The sequence below is a fragment of the Hibiscus syriacus genome, unplaced genomic scaffold, assembly GCF_006381635.1.
Source record: "Hibiscus syriacus cultivar Baekdansim isolate YM2019G1 unplaced genomic scaffold, ASM638163v2 tig00112746_pilon, whole genome shotgun sequence".
NCBI lineage: Eukaryota > Viridiplantae > Streptophyta > Magnoliopsida > Malvales > Malvaceae > Hibiscus > Hibiscus syriacus.
Window position 1 is genome coordinate 119478 of NW_024063395.1, and position 22535 is coordinate 142012.

A 22535-nucleotide genomic window follows, 5' to 3' on the forward strand; every position below is an offset into this window, starting at 1 on the left:
TTTTATAGTAATATAATTATATAAATATTATTTTTTATTAAAATAATATTTATATAATTATTATTTATTTAAATTTATTAATTAATTATTTTTTGTGCTAATTTTTTTTGTCTACAGTTGTAATGGAAAGTGAAATGCTGCTACGATTGGATGTAAACTATATCTCCAGACATTTAATGATATGGTAATATTTTTTTTATAATTAATGTTAATATTTATTATTATTTTTAATTTAAATTTACAATGAATTTATATTAATTATAATTTTTTTATAATGCATATTATTTAAGAAACTGATCATATTTTAGAAACTTTTATTAAAAACTCACGTATACCGACACCGCAACGTATTTTGCCATATTTGTCTTCTGCAGGGTTCGGGTATATTGCAACAATTATTGGCGGTTGCAAACTAGAACTTGTCCTAATTTCTGCATTGATTGAGAGATAGAGGCCCGAGACACACATTTCATCTTCCATGTGGAGAGGCTACAATTACATTGGAGGATGTCTCTATGCATCTGGGGCTTCATGTCGATGGGAATATTACGTGTGGTATGTGTTGAGTTAATCGATTGACGGATTTGGCCAAGAGGGGGTGAATTGGCAATTAAAAATTTGGTGGAAGCTTTTGCATAAAATTGAAAGTAATTGCACAGCGATTTAGAGTGGTTCGACTTTCTCAATCAAAGTCTACGTCCACTACCTTAGCTATCCACACTAAGGATTTTCCAACAAATCACAGTGATTTAGAGTGGTTCGACTTTCTCAATCAAAGTCTACGTCCACTACCTTAGTTATCCACACTAAGGATTTTCCAACAATTTCACTAATTTGTTCTTTCTTTTGAGGCCAAAGAGATAACCTTACAACAACCTCAAGAATATACCCCAATTCTTGAGAACACTCTTTCCCAAAGAGAAGATTACAAATTTGAAAACTTACAAGGAAAACCTCACAAGGTAAGATGTTTGCACAATTCTAGAACAAGAAAATAACACTCAAAGATAATTACAAATGAGCACAAATGGTGTTCTTGAAAGCAAAATGAATATTGAAAGGAAAATTGGCTTGATCTGCACAAATTTGGTGTTTAATGCTTTCTCTCTTGTTTCTCTATGATTTCTTATTGATAAAGGGCTTCAGAACTTGTTTAAATACATCTTGAATCACTTGTGAACGTTGGGAATGATTAGTGAAGATCATATAGCCATTTTAGTGTGAAAACAATTAATAAAACATCGTCGTGTTTGCATAGGTCAGAATAACACCCCTTGCTCCGCTCATGTAGATAAAAATCAATTGCGGTCTTAGCCCAAAGGGTATTATCCGTAATTGTGTCCGATACTGTTTCCCTTTCCTGCTAAGGAATGGTACTGGCTGGTAACACATACGAAAGCCAACTCGCATCCATCATATCAGGCACGGGAGGGGGTTTATCAATATGTCGACATATGATGCCATGTGAATCGGGCTCTTGAACGGCGGGCGGGACCTCTTGAACGATGACAGTGGCCTCTTGAACGGTGGGAGGGGCCTCTTCGATGATGAGAGGGGCCTATTGAACGATGAGAGGCGCCTCTTGAACGATGATAGGTGCATCGAGCTTCTTCTTACGGAGTATTGGCACTAGTGGGGTGAATGGAGACGTAATGGCACGTGCACGACGTCTGATGCGTGAACTCTGTCGTGCAAGAAAAACCCGACGTAAAGCATCTAACTGATCAGGCCGCTGAAAATAAATTAATACATAAATCAGTAAATAAATAATTAAATAATAACGAAAAAGGTTATTTGCATTTTTAGTATAGTATTAAACAAATTTACCTCATTGCGTAGAGTATGAACATCATTCTGCAACGATGAAACAATCTCGCGTAGAATGACAACCTCATCACGTAAAGTAGATACCTCACCACGTAGCGCACCATTGACATCGCGTAAAAAATCCACCTCACCACGTAAAGATCGAACCTCATCACACCATGCACCATTGTCTTCACGTAAAGTACCGACCTTATGACGCAAAACACCGACCTCATCACGTAACTCCCCTAACTCATCCCGTGGAGGTGGAGAACAAGGAGATAAATGTCGTGGCCTCTTTACCGGTCGCCTATCATGAGGTGATAGTGGAGAAGAGGCTCGATGATGTGATGAAATAGGTGATGGTGGAGGTAGAGAAGAGGCTCGATGATGTGATGGAATAGGTGATGGTGGAGGTGGAGGTGGAGAAGAGGCTCGATCAGGTGATGGCTCCGGGTGTCAAGTTGTAGAATCAGCTCGATCAGGTGATGGCTCTCGAAGTGGGGGGTGCTCATCATCCGTCCCATCAAAAAACCGCTTACTAGCTTGCTACCAATCAGTGGCAAGCTCAGCCTCTGTAGGTGTCAGCCTCTGTAATGGATAGTTGGCCTCCTAATAATATAAAAGCTCAAACAAAGTTAAACGTGAACTAGTAATAACTTGTTTATATATGGTATTATTTGTGTGTTAACTTACATCATTCATCGTCGTGTATGGGAGTAACTCTTCCCAATCCAACATGCAGATCCTCTTCCAGCTAGGAATATCATTTGATTTTTTATCGCATATGTCTGCATGCTGGGGAAAGCCTCAAATATCCAAATCTACAAACAATATAATACACAAACATTAGTAATTGTTAAATAATCAATTATAATTTTGGAAACATTATATAGAAATTCTTACCTTAAGGCCCAAGTAAAGCCTATCAAAGTGTCTTTAGAACCATCGCCCCGCAAACTTTTTCGCTCCTCAAAGGCAGACGACAACTTCTTCCAGATAGCTTTCCATAGATATGAACCCCACAAAAACAGGTTTCATGCATTTAGGTCCTTTACCAATAATATTAGGTCCTTAGAGATAGATTGTCTGCCCTCTTTGCCTAAAAAACCGGCATGCAAAAGTAATAAATGGCATACTCGGACAACATCAAGGTCATCTATCCGAGTAAAACCATCTTTAACAAATAATCTCTTCAAGTCGTCGACTTGTAAACTCGGCTTCGACTTTGCCAGCTCAGGAAAAACCCGAGATAACCATGATGGGGGAGAGATATGACTAGTGTACCGGGTTACATCATCGTGTCCGAAGCGTAGACCATTTATTAAGCAAAACTCCTCCCGCCCAAAACAAGTATACGCCGGAGGAAAATGAAACCATATCTTTTCATCACCACGTTGTATCCTCTCAGGTAGATCATTAGTCATGGTCTGAAGAAACAAATGTGTCAACATAGCATCTCCACCCGGATGTTGTACTTTCAGCCATGGCCCGAAGCAAGTATCATCAAACAATTTTCTTTGTAGAAGTGTAAGCGTCGACGCAATTTTAGTGGCTATGCTTAATTTATTCCTTAAGGTCAATGCAGCCGAAAAAATTTCTACAAAAACAATAAACAAACAAAGTTAGATATACCAAAAACTACAAATTATACACTATAAACAGACATGATATTAAACAGTGAAAACAAAGCCAAATATGTTTCAAACTAGCACGGTATTCACCCAAGTCATTATTCCATCATAGTTCACAAAACATCAGATAACATTCTAGAAGTAAGCACTTATATAAACATTTAAAAGGACAACATATAGGTTTAGTGCAGGTTCAAGGACAACATAAAGAGTAGTAGTTTATTCTTGAAACTTAAATTCGCAACACTGTGAAGTTAGTATTTGTCTTTGTTTTTTGGTTGAAGTAATGCAATTCATTCAAGTTTCAATTTGCAGAATAAAAGTAGTTTCTGAAACTTAAATTCACAATGCGAAAATGAAAATCGCAACGTGAAAATGAAAACCGCAACGCGAAACTAAAATCGCGTTGCGATTTTCATGTTTGCGTTGCGATTTTCATTTTCGTGTTGCGAATTTAAGTTTCAAAAACTATTCTTCTGCAAATTAAAACTTGAATGAATTGCATTTCTTCAACAAAAAGACAAAATAAAGACAAATACTAACTTCACATGGCAGTATTGACAGCAACTGAATGAATTTACTAAGCAATCTAAGTGAAATAGTTATAGATTATATATTGAAATTACCAGTAAATTTATCATCAATATCAGCAAAATCTAATAATAATACAACAATTTCAAAATAAAAATAAGAGATTAAACTAACCCTCGGTGGTTGATTTTCCATTTATGACCATGAATGGTTGTGAGGGTTGCTCTGAGAGATAGAGATAGACGGATTTTGCCGGAGATGGAGACAGATTTCGTCGGAGATAGGGACGGATGTCGCCGTAGAGAGTGAGAGATGTAGATGGGGCTGAGTTGTGATTTAGGGTTTTAGGTTATGATTTGCGATAATATTGTTTACATTTGTGTTTCTCAATTAATATTGTGTTTTGAATTCGAAAATAAAATTTGCGTTGCGAAAATAAGCGCGCTTTGCGAATTTGACTAATGTGTTGCGAATTTGACTTTTGTGTTGCGAATTTGACTTCTGTGTTGCGAATTTGGAAACTGGGTAGCAAAATAGTAGTTCGCGTTGCGAATTTGTTGGTCATTTTCGCAAATCCAAAAAACGTTGGTTAAAATCGTATATTATAAGGCATTTTCTGTCACTGAAGTTATTTTCTCATAATAATATGATATGACATAAACGATAATTAATATTGTATCACATCTCTTAAAATAATTATTTTAAATGGAATTATTTTTTATTTCATGTTTTCTCAATTTATTTATATTTCAAAGTTAGGTTGTTTTATTTTAATCCAAAATTGTTCTTTTGTCTATTTATTGAGCATCATAAAATTCCATTAAAGAGGGGAACAGGGGTACGATAGGCCTGATACGGATACAACAATAAAAAGAAAGGCCTCACAGCCCAGGCCATGCTCAGGAGAACCCAAGGCTGAAGGCAAAACCCCAACCCAGCTCGGGAGAGGATCCGCCGCTCACTTTCAAACAAGCGTTACTTTATTCCAAACTCAAAAGCCTGCGACAGAACACATCTTACATCATTTTATAAGGAAAACACACGCACAAACAACCATTTGCTTAATTTTCTCCGTTTGAAGTAGTGATAATATTACCCGGAAATGTCAATGGTCTTGACCTCGGGTTTCTTCTCCTCTTCCTTGGGGACAGTGACAGTTAAGACCCCATTTTCCATGCTAGCCTTGACCTCATCCATCTTGGCATTCTCGGGCAACCTGAACCTCCTCAGGAACTTGCCACTACTACGCTCAACGCGATGCCATTTCTCATTCTTTTCTTCTTGCTCTCTGCTTCTTTCTCCACTTTTCTGCAGAATCCTCCCTTCTTCAACCTCCACTTTCACTTCCTCTTTCTTCAGCCCTGGAAGGTCAGCTTTGAAAACGTGAGCTTGGGGCGTTTCTTTCCAGTCAACCCTTGCATTAACCAAGCCTGATGATGCCACATTGTTAGCCAAGGCAGAGTTGAGGAGGAACCCGTCCAAAGGATCCCATATATCTAGAGAAAACGGATCCAACACATTGGTTCTTCGACCACCGAAAAGGCTTAGAATTGGCTGGGACATTATGCAAAAATGTGAAGAACAAGAAATCAACACAAAAATGAAAAACTTCTACAAATTGCCAAAGGAAGTTTTTTCCCTTTAATCTTCTTCACGATGGAATGCAAGTGATACACAAAAATGAAAGAGGCTTCTAGTTTTTGAAAAGGGAAAATAATTATTCATAGTTTATTAGTTGCAAGAGATTTCTGGTAGTTTCATGGCATTTCTCCCACCATACTTGAATAATTCAAATAAATGTTCTTTAATGGGTATGATTGGATAATATAATATATATATATATATATTCTTTATGATATTTTACAAGCTTAACTAGCATTACTCAAGAAGATATATGTTATAGTACGAATTAAAGTTATTTTAGTAGTTTAAAAATACTTGTTATTTTTAAATATCTAAATTCGAACACTAGAATCCTTATATTAAATAATACCACTTAGAAACTCTAGATTAAAATAAAAAAGGAAAAATATATATTATAGTTCAGATTCTGACGTGAAAATTGAGTAAATTTGGGGCTGTTGCTTATTTGGACATTTAAAAAAAAATATTTGTTCATTTTTGGTTACCTCTCCCTGGGTTGTTGGATGGCCCAAACTAGAAAGCCTAGCCACTATGGCCCTATAAAATAACAAATAGGATGTGGTCGAGGGTGATTCAAGCCTTAGATCATTAGGCACTAATTCTAGGTTTTCAAGGCATAAGCCCAATTTTGCATCTTATGTCTGATTATACAAAAATGTATTTTTTGTAGCGGGGTCTGATTTTATTAATTTTGTGGTAGGTTGAGTCTTGAAGGTTCATCCCTGTCATCATGCATGACAGATGGTGAAAATAACATGTATTTTTGGATCTTCCTAAGATAAAACATAAACATAAAAGTGATTTTCGTTGCTGTTATTTTCAAAGCAAAGCTGCTGTTATATTACATGTACTTCTGTACTGCAAAACAAAACTGAAAATACGACACAAGTCAAAACCAAACACTCGTGTTATCATGAAACAAGTTAAAATTCAGCCAAAGGATGCCTAACCTTTTACCAACAAACTTCAAAACATGAATAATCAGCTGGCAAAACCAACTATAAATCAAACTCTTTTACACTTCACAATCTGCAAGTCTGTAACCATCTTGAATGCATATATAAAATTCAGCCGAAGGATGCTTCTGACCCTCTCTCTTGATTGTATGTTAAATTAGGGTTTAGTATACTCGACAACCTGTGCAACTCGCTATATACATGTAAGGGCACAAGTTGCAGCAACTTGTCAATTTTCCTAAATCTATCTTTATCGATGGTCTTCTCCGTGGAGAAGAAAAAACTAAAACATAAAACAACAAAACCGTTTGCTTGAAGAGACCATTCATATGGACCCGCTCGATGGATCATTTGGAACGATTCAATTGGAAACGAAAGTCAAATCAGTAGTTAGGTGTTGCAAACTCTTATAAAAATAGAGCTTCGAGAAGTAAATATCTACTGATATTAATAATTTTATTTTCTACCAGGAAACTCAATAATCTGAATTCGTTGGTGTTTTCTCAGTGTAGCTTTCAACACATGATCTGATAGGAAAACAAAAGGATAATTATGAAACCTGGATAAGGAACCGTTGTAATCTTACATTAAAATAACCCAATAGTGTTTCTAACACCTCTTCCTTGTTATATCGAGTTCAATACCCGTTAAAATAATAAAAGAACTTGTTTGAATAAAAGATATTTAGAATATTATATATTTGAATAGGTAAAGCTGCTTAACTCTAAAATATTAAATCAATGGATGCAAACAAGGTGAGCAGCTAGTAGGGATGACATACCCTATAATTTTGTGGATTTTATATCGTATCTGTAATGGGGATGGATATAGATTTGGTAGATAGTGGATGGGTATAGATGTAAAAAAATTATACTCGTCGTAAGTAGTGTATAGGTGATGGGTTTGAGATTTTATCCGCCCCATATCAACCTGTCTCACATCTGTCCATTCATTAACTACCCACCGTATAAATTTTAAATTATTATGATTTTAGTTATAATTTTAGAAACTATTGTGTAAATTTTAAGATTTTATATGACATAACTTGTAATTTAACCAAATATTAGGTATAAATTTTTTAGAATTGAAGACCGTTTTTTTATATCCGGGTACGTACCCAGACATGTATGAGATGAGTTTATGACAGCACTTGGCACTTAATAATCCCTCAATTATAAAGAGTTTTTTTACCGAGTCATTGATTATGAAAAAAAATAAAAAATTGTCATCTAATATATGAAGAGTAACAAATTAATCCTTTTAGATGACATGAAAACTATTAAAATTAACTTGCATACTTTATCTGTTTGTAATTTGCTAAGACATTTTTACCTCTCTTTTGTTCAAAATGAAAAGAAATAGAATTTGATACCATTTGTTACTAAGTTGGCTTAATCACTAATTATCTTGAGATTAGTCCCAAATGCCTTGACACCAACCCCAAAGTTTAAAATGTTTAATTAAATTAAACAATCTCTTTCAAGAATTGGGAAAATAATTTAAATACATATAAAAGAATCATCAGATTTCCCATAAAAATCAGGGTTCAAATATGGTGCACTATTATTGTTGTGTTTCTCGATCATTAATGATTAATGGATAACATTTAAATAGTTAAATAATTTAATTGATAGCCAACATGGGTTGGTTCAATTGGTAAGCAGTTTGATATCGCTTAAGCAAAGTCTCGAGTTTGAGTCATTGTGTAAGTAGAAAATCCTTGTTGGGAAATTTATCCACCAAAACTAGGTGTACGATGTTGGTCATTCCGATTTAGTAAATACGAAACCAATAACAAAAAAATAATAATTTAATTGATAAAATTAAAAAATCAATAATCAAATTAAAATTTTCATATAATTAAGTGATGGCTTGTATTGTTTATCCAAAAATCAAATCCCTTGATTACTTTAGACTGCCGTCGCTTATTAGGCAAAAAAAAAAAAAGCTGCTTGGACTATACAAAATATAATTCCTTTTAAAGAAATCAGCTTTCCACCAAAATGGATTTTCAAACTTCAATTTACTGTGCCAGATCTACATTTTCTGAAAGCAATCAATGAAGTTTCTTTTGAGGGGTAAAACGTCGTCGTTTCATTAGTCTTTAGACACTGTCACTTTATCTTTGGTGAGAAGATAATTGGAGGAAGCTGACTTGATTTTCACCAGTAGACCAAGGTGACAATTAATAAAAGTGAAAAAAAAAATATATATACGAAAAGGGTATTTTAGGTAAGAAGACCATAACTCTGAATTGCACGCAGCAATTTTATTGGCTAAACGTTTCAATTTTGTTATTCATCCTCTCCAATTTAACCTTACAATCGTACGCCTAATGCGCACCGACAAAAGTAATCCACGGCTGAGGTCTTCCATTTGGATTGTCTATACAAGAATTTAATTTGTCCCGAAAAGCATCTGATAAGTGATAACTCGTGTCAGCTAAATACTCCAACATTTATAAAAATTAAAAACTAAAAAAATAAGAAAGGGTAAATTACATCAAGGACCTCTCAATTATCAATAATACTATATAAAGGGTCATTTAAGTTTAAAATATTATAAATTAGTTACTCAAGTAGTCAATTATCTAATTGTTACAAACATGTTATTTAGTTACTAAATATTAAAGAAACTTTTAATATAAAATATTTTACTTATTAAAAATATTTAATTTTTAGAAAATTACAATTAAATCAATACATAATTTATCATAATAACCATGTCAAATATTATTATATTGATTGTCATCGATTATCGTATATGATGATCAATTAATTTTAAATTTCAATATAAAATTTACTTTAATCTTTTTGTTCAATTCATCAAATTAAATTCTTACGAATCTCTCACAAAAATTATGAAATTACCCTAAAACTTTTAAATTTTTTGAACTCGAATCTACATCATCTATCATTTAATGAAATGAGAAATGTTCTTTATCTTATAAAAATAACCTCTTCATGTTTAGATTATCAAATGAAGCTCCCGATCTTCAAGAAGCCTAAAACCCGAAATGTGTTTTTTCGACTAATTAAATGATTTGAATGTAACTTTCTGAAATTATGTGACTATTTAGAATATTACTATTAATTTAGGGACTTATAACGTAGTTTATCCAAATCAAAATCACTCGCTTTTAGCCTTTAAAGACGACTACACGAATGTGAATATTTTTTAGCTAAATTGAGAGATAGGCCAGACAGCCACCCACCACCACCACCATCACCGGAGGGAGTCGGCGACGACGGTGGTGAAAGGGCAGAAGAAAGTGCAAGGCCCCGTTTTCTATCTTGAAAGATGGGTCAAGGGCTGAGTTGTGGAGCGAGTCAAGAGAATGTATTGTTTAGTGCAGTTCAAGTTGGAGACCTTGAAACTGTGGAAGCTTTATTAAAGAGAGAAACAAATCTTTTACATCATAGAACTATTTATGATCGCCACTCTTCTCTTCATATAGCTGCTGCTTATGGTCAGATCGAGGTGGGTAATCATTTTGCAAGTTTTTGAAGATAGCTTTTTGGATTAAATGTTCTTCTTCTTTTAAACTTCATTTTACTTAGTTTTGAGCTGTTGGATCCATATTTGGTTTCATCCGCTTGATGCGAAAACGATTTATTTTCTTTTTTGGGTAGATTTTGGCTATGCTTTTAGAGAAATCCGTGAACCCGGATGTAGTAAATCGTCAAAAGCAGGTCATTTTTTCTCTCTAAAGCTTTGATTCTTTTTTTGGGTTTATATATTTTCTGTACATTTTTCATTCTTTTGAATGTTTTCAGACTCCACTTATGTTGGCTGCAATGCATGGGAAGATATCCTGCGTGAAGAAGCTCATTGAAGCTGGGGCAAATGTGAGCCATTTTTTAAAATCATTTTTAAAGTTACGATTTAATGCATTATGCGTATTCGAAATATAAATTTGATTCGAATGATCTGATTTATGCTTTTCAGATCTTAAAGTTTGACTCCATTAATGGAAGAACTTGCTTGCACTATGCAGCCTATTATGGTCACTCCGACTGCCTTCAAGCTATCCTCTTTTCCGCTCAATCCAGCCCTGTTGCTTTTTCATGGTGTGTTTGTGTGTTTCTTCTCTCAATCAAGATTGTTTAAATATTTCTTTCCAATCTATTTTGAATTAATTTTGACCATTGATCTCAGTTTTTACTTGATCTTATATGTTTGATCGGCTTTGATATCAGGGGATATGCACGTTTTGTGAATATAAGAGACGCCAAGGGAGCTACTCCCTTGCACTTAGCGTCTCGTCAAAGGCGGCCTGAATGCCTACATATCCTGTTAGACAACGGTGCCCTCGCTTGCGCCTCAACCGGTGGATATGTGTAATAATTCCTGCACAGTTCTTGATTACAAATTTACAATTGTTTTTGTTATTGTGTTTCTGTCTTTTTTAAAGATAGAAATGATTGGTTTTTGTTTTCCTCAGTTGTCCTGGAAGCACACCTCTTCATTTAGCTGCTAGAGGGGGATCTCTTGATTGCGTCCGCAAGTGTTGTTGGCATGGGGTGCGGATCGTCTTCAAAGAGATGCATCCGGGTATGGTCTGATTACTTTTATGTATATAGATATCTGAGGTATTACCTTATCAAAGGTCGTATTTTCTTGATGTTTTGGGAAAGCATTGCATGCGATTCCTGAGTTTTTCTCATTATATTTCCTTCCTAAATTTCAATTTTTGTATGTTTACAGGAGAATACCCTATGTAGTTGCTTTAAAGCACAAACATGGAGCATGTGCAGCTCTGCTAAATCCTTCATCAGCCGAACCTATTGTCTGGCCAGCACCACTAAAGTTCATCAGTGAGCTTAACGAGGAGGCAAAAACACTATTAGAACAAGCCTTAATGGAGGCAAACCGGGAAAGGGAGAAGAACATCCTCAAGGGAACAACTTACTTACTTCCTTCACCCTCACATTCTGACTCCGGGTTAGACAACAGTGTTTCCGAGGTAAAATGTTGGATGCTTTCCTTCAAATGATTTCTTTGCCTTTTCTTTCGCATTTCTAACTTCAATCGGATCTAGTTCATGAATCAATAGTCCGGTTTTTGTTCAAAGTTAAGTCTTCCTTGTCATTAGTTAAGACTACGATGATGAGTAATTGGTGTATAAACTTCAACCATTTTGTGTTTGCTTGATATCCTTACCTAGTTTTCTTTATGATTATATCTATAGACTTTCTCTTGAGCCTAGGTTTCATCTGTGGTCCTCGCATACCAGTAGTTTGGTCTCCTTCATGTTGAGATGCTATACAAAGTCTTGAATTTCATGGTCCAGCAATTCACAGCATAATTATTTTTACTGTATTTTCCTTTAGTACGTGAACCATCTATAACAATCAACAGTTGCTGTAATGGAGCTGATGATATTTGCGGGGAAATACTCGATGTAGGCTAGTGATACCGAACTATGCTGCATATGCTTTGAACAAATCTGCACAATTGAAGTTCAAGACTGCGGCCACCAGATGTGTGCACAATGCACACTGGCACTGTGCTGCCACAAGAAGCCAAACCCCGCAACCGCAAGTCTAACACCCCCGGTATGCCCCTTTTGCCGGAGCACCATCGTCCGGTTGGTGGTAGCCAAGATAAAGAATGGTGATGAAGCCGATCACGACATCAGGGATGTTAGTTCCTCGAAGATGAGAAAACCGAGGAAGTCCAGGAATTTCAGTGAAGGAAGCAGCAGCTTCAAGAGCCTATCCGCGGTTGGTTCGTTTAGCAAGATCGGTGGCCGAGGCTCCGGAAGGATCGCTGCTGAAAATGAGTGGATGGATAAGCCTTGAAAAAACATGGCCCTTGGAAGTATCCCAAGCGAGGTCAATCAAAGACATCCCCTTTCACATGATGGGAGAAAAAAAACCAAGCAATCAAGGCCAGTTGTGGACCCATATTTGTTACATATATTAGATGAGGGGAGGTCCATTTGCTTATGTAGATTTTGGGGGAAAATAAGTAAAAGAAATGAGTTGCAGGTTTAAGTTGATAAGTTTGCTTGAAGCTTCATCGGGTCATATATTTGTTAGCTCTAGATTGAAGTGGCATTGCTCTTGAGAAAAAAAATAATTCCAAAAATAAAAGATTTTCCCCCTTTTCTTCTTCTAGAATGTGACTGTCAACATTTTCCAATGGCTGCTTCCAATTCCCACTTGGAAAAGTCAAAGGTAGAATTGGGTCTTGACCCTATCAAAGTTTTAAACTTATGATCCATTAATGGGATGAAAAAGAAGGTAAGATGTGGATAATAATAGTAGGATAGCAGGGTCAATGAGTAAAGGGAAGGGGACAGACTCCTAATAATAGTAGGATAGCAGGTCATATATTTGTTTTTCTCTTGGTGCTTCAGCTTTCCTTTTACAGATGTTTTAGACAGCTTCATGATGCTAGAAACGCCAATTAGGTTGTTCTTTCTCAAAAACATTATCTTAAGAAGATAAAACAGATCAAGTGCCTATAGGTTATAGAAACATAAATTTTCATCCCAGAAACCTAATCAAAGCAATTTAGTATCATTTTTACATACAATCTTATTGAAACTTAGTAGACAGTGCAACGTTTTTGACTCCAATTTCTCGAACATATAATCCAGACGAGGACATGAATTAACTCAACCAATAATTTTAGGCAATTTGACCAAAAAATCACCGTATAAATAAAATATTACCTGTCAGTCATCGTTTTGTAAATATTGCTCGATCTAACACTTGAGAGAAGGAGGTGAGTTTAGTGAAACACGCTTTAGGAGTAAGGCGCGGTTGGTAGGAAACGCCTTAGTCGAAAACCGCTGACACCTGATAAAACTGCTGATACCCTTGGAAGGTGCATCCCAGAGGCGCGCCTTACTGGAATTTTCTGACACCCTAAAGGATCATCCCATTGGGCGCCCTTCCCCTCCCCTCCCGCCCCGATTTCCCGCCTTCCCATTGGGCTACCAATAATATTTATTAATTGAAGTTAAAAAAATGGAAGGTGCGTTGTTGTGATTGGATGCTGATCATATTTTGAGTCATTTTGCCAACACAGTAAGAATACAAAACTATATTCTTTTTTAAATTTATGAATATTATGAAATCAATTATATATTATTTAAATTATTAGAATTTATTTAAATAATTTGAAATAGTAGCTCAAATTTTAATGGTTAGAATTTATTTGTTAGGAAAATGATCGTATATTATAAGTTTTTATTCGCAACAAGAAGATGGAAACAACGAGGCTTATCTGGCCATATTTGTCTATGGCTAGATTCAATTACTTAGCAAAAATTGAAGGAGGTTGTAAACTTGAACCTGCCATGATTTTTACACTAATTGAGAGATGGAGGCCAGAGACACATACGTTCCATCTACCATGGGGAGTGTACCATTATGCTGAGGATGTTTCAATGCAACTAGGGCTCCTAGTCGATGGAAATGTCATTTATGGTGTGGCAGATGATGATTGGGGGTTTATGCAGAGAGTATCTTGGAAGTTATTCGACTAGTTTCAACAATGGCCGAATAACATTAGCGTGGTTGAAAAGTGAATTTAAAGAGTTGCGCGAAAATTGGTCGGAGGACGAGGCAAAATCATTTGCCCAAGCATATATACTACAACTCATTAGAGGTATATTGATGCCTAAAAAATCTCAGAACCAGGTCCATTGTATGTGGTTGAGGCATCTGATCGATTTTGAAGTAGTTGTCACATTGAGTTGGAGCTCTGCAGTGTTGGCATTTTTGTTTAGAGAAATGTGTCAGACTACGAATTATAAGAAGACTTCTATTGACGGTTATATCATGCTTCTCCAATCGTGGGCATGATACCACATGCCTTTTTTGTGCCCGATCGTGAATGAATCATATGTCTTTTCGTTCCTTTAAAGGTATCAATAGTAAATTTATTTTTAAATAATATTTTCAATTATTATAGAATGAAACATATATATTTTTATATTAAATAGTTGATCAAGTAATAGGAAAAATCATCGTGATATCCCACAAGAATTACAAGATATCTGATTACTCATTGACCATAAAGTTGGTATAGATGTACGTTTTTAATTTTAATTTTTTATTTAATTGTATTTATATAATTTGAATCTCATTTTAATTTTGATAAGAGACCTATATTTTTTGTTTTAGTTCAAATGGTTGTCATTTTGAATGACGAATTGAGGGTTTGCATCTCGTCTAACCTTAGTGGGATGGATGTATGTGTGGCAGTTGTGCCCCTTATTTGTTATGTTATTATTGAGTGGCATTCGATTGATCGTGTGTTTTGTCAGTTTGGGTTTACATAATTTATTCCAGAAGCACCAAGGAACCTCAACAATATGCATAACATCGATAGACGGGACAAGAAAGAGGTAAATTGGTTGGTGAAACATAGAGATTGGTTGACGATATGGGAGAACCGACATCAACGCTTGCCCCATCGAAGTATATAACAGAAACTGGTTTGATGGTTTTAGATGACTATATTGAATGTTCAACTCAAACGGGTAGTCATTCTTACTTTCAGCAAAAGCACGAAGGGGCAATTCATCGTCGACGAAAAAAAAGTCCAACGTCACAACATCATCGTCCCCCCACTACTAGACGAATAACATGTTCTTCTGAGTCGTCCTCAGCTATGCCACTGGAACCATCAAACCAGCAACCAGTGACGTCGGTTTACATCCTTAGCCCTCCAATTCACATGGGGACACCACCGTTTAAGAAGCCACTACAACCGGTTCAGATGCCACATCCGCAAGTTCAGATGCCATATCTGTTGTTTCAGATGCCACCACTGTTTGGTTTCGCACAAAGCCCGCAGGGTTTTATGACACCCATTAGCGGATATTTTCGACTATGCTTACGAATCCAATACTTAGTTTCTACGTGAATTATGTTGCGGGTGGTTCTCCACCAAACACCTCAACCGCAGTATGGGTCACAGACATCGATGTCCGGCTTTTCACAATTTTGGAGACTATGGGAGGCATTCATCAGTTAATAATGGTGATTTATATCGTGGAATGGAGTTCACATCTAAAGAAGAAGCAATGATGACAATTAAGAATTACAATATTCATATTTCAGTTCAGTCCAGAGTCGATCGATTTACCACCGAAAGTATGTTTGTTATTTTGTCCAACGTGATAATGACTGCAATTGAATGGTTCGCGTTTTAAAGAGGAAGAAGATCGGCATATGGGAACTAACAAAATACAGTTGTCCCCATACATGTTATGCATATGGATCAACCAGAACCATCTAAATTTGGACTCCAACGTGATTTGCCAAGCCATTATGCCCTTGGTCAGAGCAAGCTCCCACATACCTATTGCATTGCTAATTTCTACAATACAATCAATATAGGTACACTGTCTCATACAAAAAAGCATGGAAGGCAAAACATAATGTCATTATAAACTACACGACAAATGTGATTCATCTTACAATGAACTATCCAGTTGGTTTAACCTGGTTCAATGATTGAATCCTGGGACAATAATTGAGTTTGAAACTAGCCATGCTTACCATAATGATCGAGTTTTTCGAGATCGATGCCAATTTCACCGTGTTTTTTGGACTTACCCACAATGCGTTAATGTAGTGAAATAATGTAAACCCGTTGTCCAAATTGATGGTACATTCTTGTATGGAAAATACAAGCAAGTTTTATTATTGGGAGTTGTCCAATATGGTAATCGTAACATTCTTCCTGTTACGTTTGCCCTTGTTAAAAGAGAATATAGTTTGTTGGAATAGAATTTATTTTCCAAAAGCTGAATGAGGATTAGGCTTGAAGAAACTTCAATGCTGGAATGAGGTGTGCTTCATTCGATTGGTGAGGAGCATCCTAACTGATGAAGGTTTCTTGTGAGTGGTTTGGGGAATGCCTACATTATTAAAACGAATGATTTTTGGTACTTGGAGGTGAAGAGCAGTCTCAGCTGGAGCCTTAGGAAGGCTTTTGCATTGAGAAGTGAAGCTTTACCTTCGAGTGGTTTGTTATCTCGAGGGGCTCTAATTTCAACCAAGTAGTTATGGCTTGAGTTTAGAAGAAGGGAGGATAGGGTGCAGTGGAGTAAACTTGTTTGGTTCTTATTACGTATTCCTAAACATGCAATGATTGCTTGACTTGTTATTCTTAATAGGTTGGCGACTAAGGACCGATTAAGAAGGATGGACGTGATGGTGGATGATAAACGTATTCTTGGTGCTGTAGGTGTTGAGTCGAGATCTCATCTTTCCTTTGAATGCCATTTTTCTATTGGGATTTAGAAAAAGATTATGTATGTATTGCAGGAGGAATGGAATTGTAGGATCTTTCGAAATTCGACAAGAAATTTGATTACGATCAATGATAAGGATTGGTTCTTTGAATTCTTCTGTTTGTTGTGCTTGGAGTCTTTTGGGTTGAGTATCTTTTTTTTAGATACCCATGTTTGTTTGTAGCAGTTCACCACTTTTCCTTGGATAACAACATTCTATTTGTTTAAAAAATAAAATCAAAATATAATTTAAAAAAATAGTTGAAGGATTAAAATGGAACAAGTTGAGATACTAAATGCATAATTTACTCTTGATTTTTTTTATTATATCAACGAATATGATTAGATGTTTGATCCTTTAATTATATTTATGTTTCAAATATCGAAGGTGTGTTCAAAACAAATTAAATTAAAAGAATCAATTTTATAATAGAAGTCCTACGTGTTAAAGCTTCACCTTGGAAAATTTGGGGTGCGACTGCAATTTCCAGAAGGGGGGGGGGGAACCCCATGACACACTCCCTTCTCAAGTCAAAATTTGAAACCTTTGATTGAACCAGTCCAATCTAGGGCTTGAAAGCATCTCAAACTTGGACTAAAATCACAACGTCAACTTTACACCAAACAGCTTTAGAATTAGTCTACATCCATATTCCCTCGTTCTTCAGGCAGCTGCAGGAATTTATATGTACAACAAAAAAACTATCTTTTATCTGCTGCTTAAAATGTCTGATGTTTTTCCTAACATGACTCGTCGTCAAACATCAATCTAGAACTTCCATATTGAAGCAACATGGTCCATTTGCACTTGATAATATAATTTTGCTGACTGACCCTTCAAATTTAAATAATCCTCATTTTGTATATTCCACTATTTAAATGCACACCCCCTTTGAAGTTTGAACCAGTCATACACTGATAATAACACCTTATTTTTTCTTGGCATCTTCAAAGATAATTCATGGAATATGGACAAAAACAATTCAAAGTTAAAACTTCACAGCAGCGTTACAAAATCATTATGTTCTAAATTACGGATTGACCACAGCAGCCTAACCTACAATCTCAGTCCCTTTCTTCTTACAACTAAAAGTTGGTGAAATGTACTGGTTTTTGTAGGCTTGGTAACCAGCAGAAAATGGGAGTTCAACGTTTTATCAATGATATTTGTTATAATATTCAATAATATTGTTTGGTCAGGTAGACGTAACCTTTTGTGTTTGACGGGCAATGTGTATAATTGAACTTGGCTTTGTCTAAAACTATAGAAGTGTGGACCAGTCTTGGCGGGTAAAATGAAGCTTGTTTTTTCCAACTTTGGCGTCTAAACACCGGTTCTTCCCCCTTTTGTCCTCTTAAAACTTTACTACGACTAACGACCTTCTTCGTCTTCTTTCTTGGCCAGATTAAAGAAACCTGTTTTCTGCCTTCTTATTTCTTTTGTAGAAAACCTTTTTCTGTATAGATTTGGGGTTTCTGTCTTCCGTTTTCTAGCTTTGCTTTAGTGCTTTGAGCTCTTATGCTTGAAGAAAATCTTGAGTTCTCTGTTATTTCAGGTAAGCTTTTTAAGGTTCTGATGTTTCTTTCTTCATCTCTTTCTCTTATCTGTTGTTGTGATGCTTGATTAATTTTATTAATGTTTCAGAATTTATCGAAGGTAGCTGTTTTTTCATTGCTGTATAATCTTTTCTGATGTTTACATCACCTTGACCTTGAAATTCCTTTAATGAGTTTCATCCTTTCTTGTTCATCTTCTGTTCTAAAAATTTATGTTAAATATCCATTTTTTTCACAAACTTGTCAAACACGAGTCCTCTCTGCTGATTAATTCAGGCAGATTAAACACTCGAGGATAATTGTTTTTTCTTTTCTTGTCTGATTTATCAGATTTAACAGGAATCAATTTGAGGCTGTCGTGTGTTCAACATGGGAAGGGTAGTTCATCAACGGTCTGATGATGTTGAATTGGAGAATTATCATCCAGGTTGCATGGGGGGCATATTTAATTCTTGACCACCGTCATTGGTATAATGTCAAAAAGATTCTCCCAACAGAAAGTTCAACAGAGGAAGACGTTCGAGATGTAATAAAACCTCACCTTGCCTCATCCCTTTCATCAAATTCAGAAAATTTCTTATTACGAACTGCAATTAACAAGCATTTCGATGCTTGTTCGAGAGTTTCGTGTTAGTTTGTACAATTAGACAACAAAAAATGCTAGCTTTGTATGATTCTATCTTTTTTTCTTCTTTCGAAATCGCAGGGTGTGCAAAATCCGCAAACTTTATCCATGGAACGTGAACCTGTGGAATCCCAAAGGTTTTAGATGCCGAGGCTGAACAAATCCAAGTAAGCTAACACAATATTAGTTGATTTTCACTTACAGATATTGGACATGGGGATGAACTAAATACAAAATGATTGGCCTAATTTAACAGGTTCAGCAGCAAACAAGGAAAGCAGGACCAACCAACAAAAGGTCTGGCAACGCGCCCACAAAAGGGTTAACTAGTAAAGAGAAGGCTAAGGAAGAGAACGAAAATAAAGATTGGATTCTGGGGCATTCTGCAAAATCACAGTTGCAGCAAACTGATTCAACCCATCACCTGGAACATTCAGGTTTCGGTCTAGGTTGGATGAATCCAATTATCCTTGTCCGCAAGCAAGGCGACACCTCCTATACGACCTCGACAAAGAGTAAAAGGCCTGATATCCATGAAAGCAAGAATGCAGACCAACACTTCGAACATGAAGGGAATTCTGGAAAGCATGCTAATAATAATAGGGGAACTCGAAATCTGAAGCCAGAGTCTATAAAGCTCAATAAACAAGTTTCATACAATCAGGTTGAGGCTGTGGATGTTTTGGAGATATTTAAGGTAAACAAAGATTTATTCCTAGATCTTCAGGATCCTGAGGTCGGTATTTCACATCATTTTCCTGGAAAGCAAACATCCAAGGCGGTAAAATTAACAAAAATCAGGCTCATTTCCGATGCCCGATTCACCCGCAGTGGTATTTTAGGTCTAGCACACTTGAGCACAAGCAGAAGGAAGGTTGGTCCTTCCAAATGGGCAAAAAATCAGTCGCAGGTGCTCAATTATCCAAGTCAAAGGCCTTGACCGGGACCGACTATCGTTATCGAAGCGTAAAGGAAGAAGCAAGCTCTTCATCCCAGGCATCTGATTCCCAAAGGTGGAACCATTTAGTTATGAACGTCTCAAGGATATTAAGCAAAGAATAAAGCAGGCCCTCAAGGAAAGGAGAAAGAGTATTAAACATACAAGTGTCAATGAGCTCACCCTCCAGGTTTCTTCAAGAGATCCATTGTTCACAAATGAGAGCGAGGCAGTGGAAAGCTCGGAAAAGATGGCCAGTAGTTGTCCTCCGAACAATGCCGATGATCATGATATCGACAATGGTAGACTCATGATGATAAGAACAAAGTCTATAAATGAGTCACTAGATAGATACACTCGTTTGTTTCAGCATAGTGCAAGCAAAGAAGCCAATTTGAATCATTCAAGGAGCTTAAAGTTGAGCAATGAAGATAGAGTTTCATCAAGAGGGAATAATGCTCCCAAGTTTTTAGGAGGATTTCATCCCTGTCTGATCTTGAATCATTTTGCTCCCTTCTATGAAGTGTCTTATGACGCTCTTTCTTCGGAGATCCCAATCAGGAGTATCCAAGATAATGATGCAGACAAGGAAACCGACCCTCATATAGAACCAAAACCAACTAGTTTCCGTGAAGATATCGATAAACTTGAACTAGTAGAAGCTGTTATAGAGAATTGCAGGAAAACAGACGAGAAGGATCGAATAGCTGTGATTCAACCGGCGGTGAACGAATTGCTAAACCATGTGAGTTTAATGAAGATGCAATTGAGCTGACGCAAACAACTTCATTATGTGACATAACCAGCACAGTGAAGCTTCCATTGTCAGAAGGTAAATGTCTATAATATGAACTTGCACATCGATGTAGTTAAGATTCAACCAATGATTATTAATAAACTTGGCTGCTAATTCTTTTGGCTAAACTTGTATCAGGTTTAGGACTGAATCATTCAAACTTTCCCGAGAGGGAAGCAGACTATTTTACGAAAGAAAGGCGCAGAACAAGCCAGGAAAGTGTTGATAATAAAACCATGGGAAACAGCAGTCGGTTCCTATTCTTTGAACCAGATAGGGAGGCTGATCCTTGGTACAATTATGTCAAAGACATTTTGGAGCTCTCAGGTTTCACACGAGATGATGGACGCCAAATATGGTTCTCACCGGACCAACCATTGGACCCATCAATGTTCAAGGAATTGGAGAATCTATTGCACCCTGAACTGGAATCCACCATTGATGAAGTTGGAAGCAACTGTGATCACCGACTGGTTTTCAATCTCGTTGACGAGGAGTTACTTGAGATCGGTGAGAAATCATCGGTGTATTTCCCCAAGCCCTTCTCTTTCAACACTGGAATTAGCTTGAAGCTCAAGCGAAACAATATTGTTGAAGAAGTGTGGAACAAAGTTAGCAAAAACCTGGCCTCGCAACCAGAACATGACCTGTCATTGGATGATATTGTAGCCGGAGATTTGGGCAGAAACGCCTGGATGAGCCTTCAAGCCGAATCAGAAGTGGTGGCACTTGAGCTAGAAGATTTAATTTTTGATGAGCTTTTGGATGAAGTTGTTTGTTTTGAAAGTCATTTAGGCCAAAATTACCGTTTCCCTTTTTTCAACAGTACATGAATTTTGATCGTTGATGAATGTGCGTTCTCGAAGAAATTCTTGTTTATGTACGAATAACAATATTTATTAGTTGTAGGATATATGGTAATTAATTGGTCTTACTTGTACATAAAACTTTGTTTTGTACTTTATCAAATCTCTCAAAGTGGTTATGTACTTTTAAAATATTAAATATGTCCCTTGTATTTTTTTTAAAAATGTCCCTTATATTTTTAATTCTATCCAATAATTTAATTTAACGGTGTTAAATGTTGATATGTTAGAATATTTTTTGTCATTGTATATTATTTTTTTTATTTTAAATTAAATTTTATATGTTAAATTTTTTGTCACTCTCCTGTTAATTTATGTGGACATTAGGGGTGGGAATAGGCCAGGCCGGCCTCCAGGGGTCTGGGCCTGGCCTGTATAAAGTCTGGCTTAACTAAACAGGTCAGGCCCAGGCCTTTTTAAAAGCATATTTAACTAAACAGTTCAGGCTTAGGCCTATTAAAAGCCTTATAAGTCTAATAGGCCGGTCTATTTAGAGTGACTACTTTGTAAAATATAAGTTAGAGTGACTTAATAGGGATTTTACTCTAAAATTAATGGTTAAACTGAAAATATTAAATGTTTATTGTTAAACAGGCTTTTAAAAAGGCCAGGCTTTTAAACAGACCCAGGCCAGACCTAAATAAAAGCCTTTGACAGGCCACAGGCCAGGCCCAGGCCAATACAAATTAGTGTAGGTCAGGCCCAGGCCAATTAAAGCCTGGCCTGGCATGGCCTATTCCCACCCCTAGTGGATATTATGAATTAATTTAAATAAATAATTTTTACATTTTTTTTTTTCATTTTACCCTTCATGCATGCTCAATTTCTCATCTTGATTTCACTGACCATCTACCCTCATTAAAGATGTATTTTTCTATTTTAGAAGAAAAAAAAAACATAAATATAAGAGTGGAAAAATTAA

General features: G+C 36.2%; 2 protein-coding genes and 1 pseudogene across 2 annotated transcripts; 2 read left to right on the plus strand and 1 right to left on the minus strand.

Annotated features, from left to right (window-relative positions):
- Positions 1–5063: 5063 nt before the first annotated feature.
- On the minus strand, positions 5064–5534 carry LOC120183305 (17.6 kDa class I heat shock protein 3-like). Its single transcript, XM_039188027.1, has one exon. The coding sequence runs from the start codon at positions 5532–5534 to the stop codon at positions 5064–5066; it is 471 nt and encodes a 156-aa protein (XP_039043958.1).
- A 4222-nt stretch (positions 5535–9756) lies between these two features.
- On the plus strand, positions 9757–12561 carry LOC120183292 (annotated as a pseudogene).
- Positions 12562–20746: 8185 nt separating this feature from the next.
- LOC120183310 (protein TRM32-like) lies at positions 20747–21580 on the plus strand. Its single transcript, XM_039188035.1, has 2 exons — positions 20747–20783; positions 20886–21580. Exon 2 carries the CDS (start codon positions 20984–20986, stop codon positions 21578–21580), a length of 597 nt encoding a protein of 198 aa, XP_039043966.1. The 5' UTR covers positions 20747–20783; positions 20886–20983.
- The last annotated feature ends 955 nt before the right edge of the window (positions 21581–22535 follow it).

Coding starts and splice junctions, on each gene's coding strand:
- LOC120183305 (XM_039188027.1), bottom strand. CDS start 5,534: ATGTCCCAGCCAATTCTAAGCCTTTTCGGTGGTCGAAGAACCAATGTG.
- LOC120183310 (XM_039188035.1), top strand. CDS start 20,984: ATGGGAAACAGCAGTCGGTTCCTATTCTTTGAACCAGATAGGGAGGCT.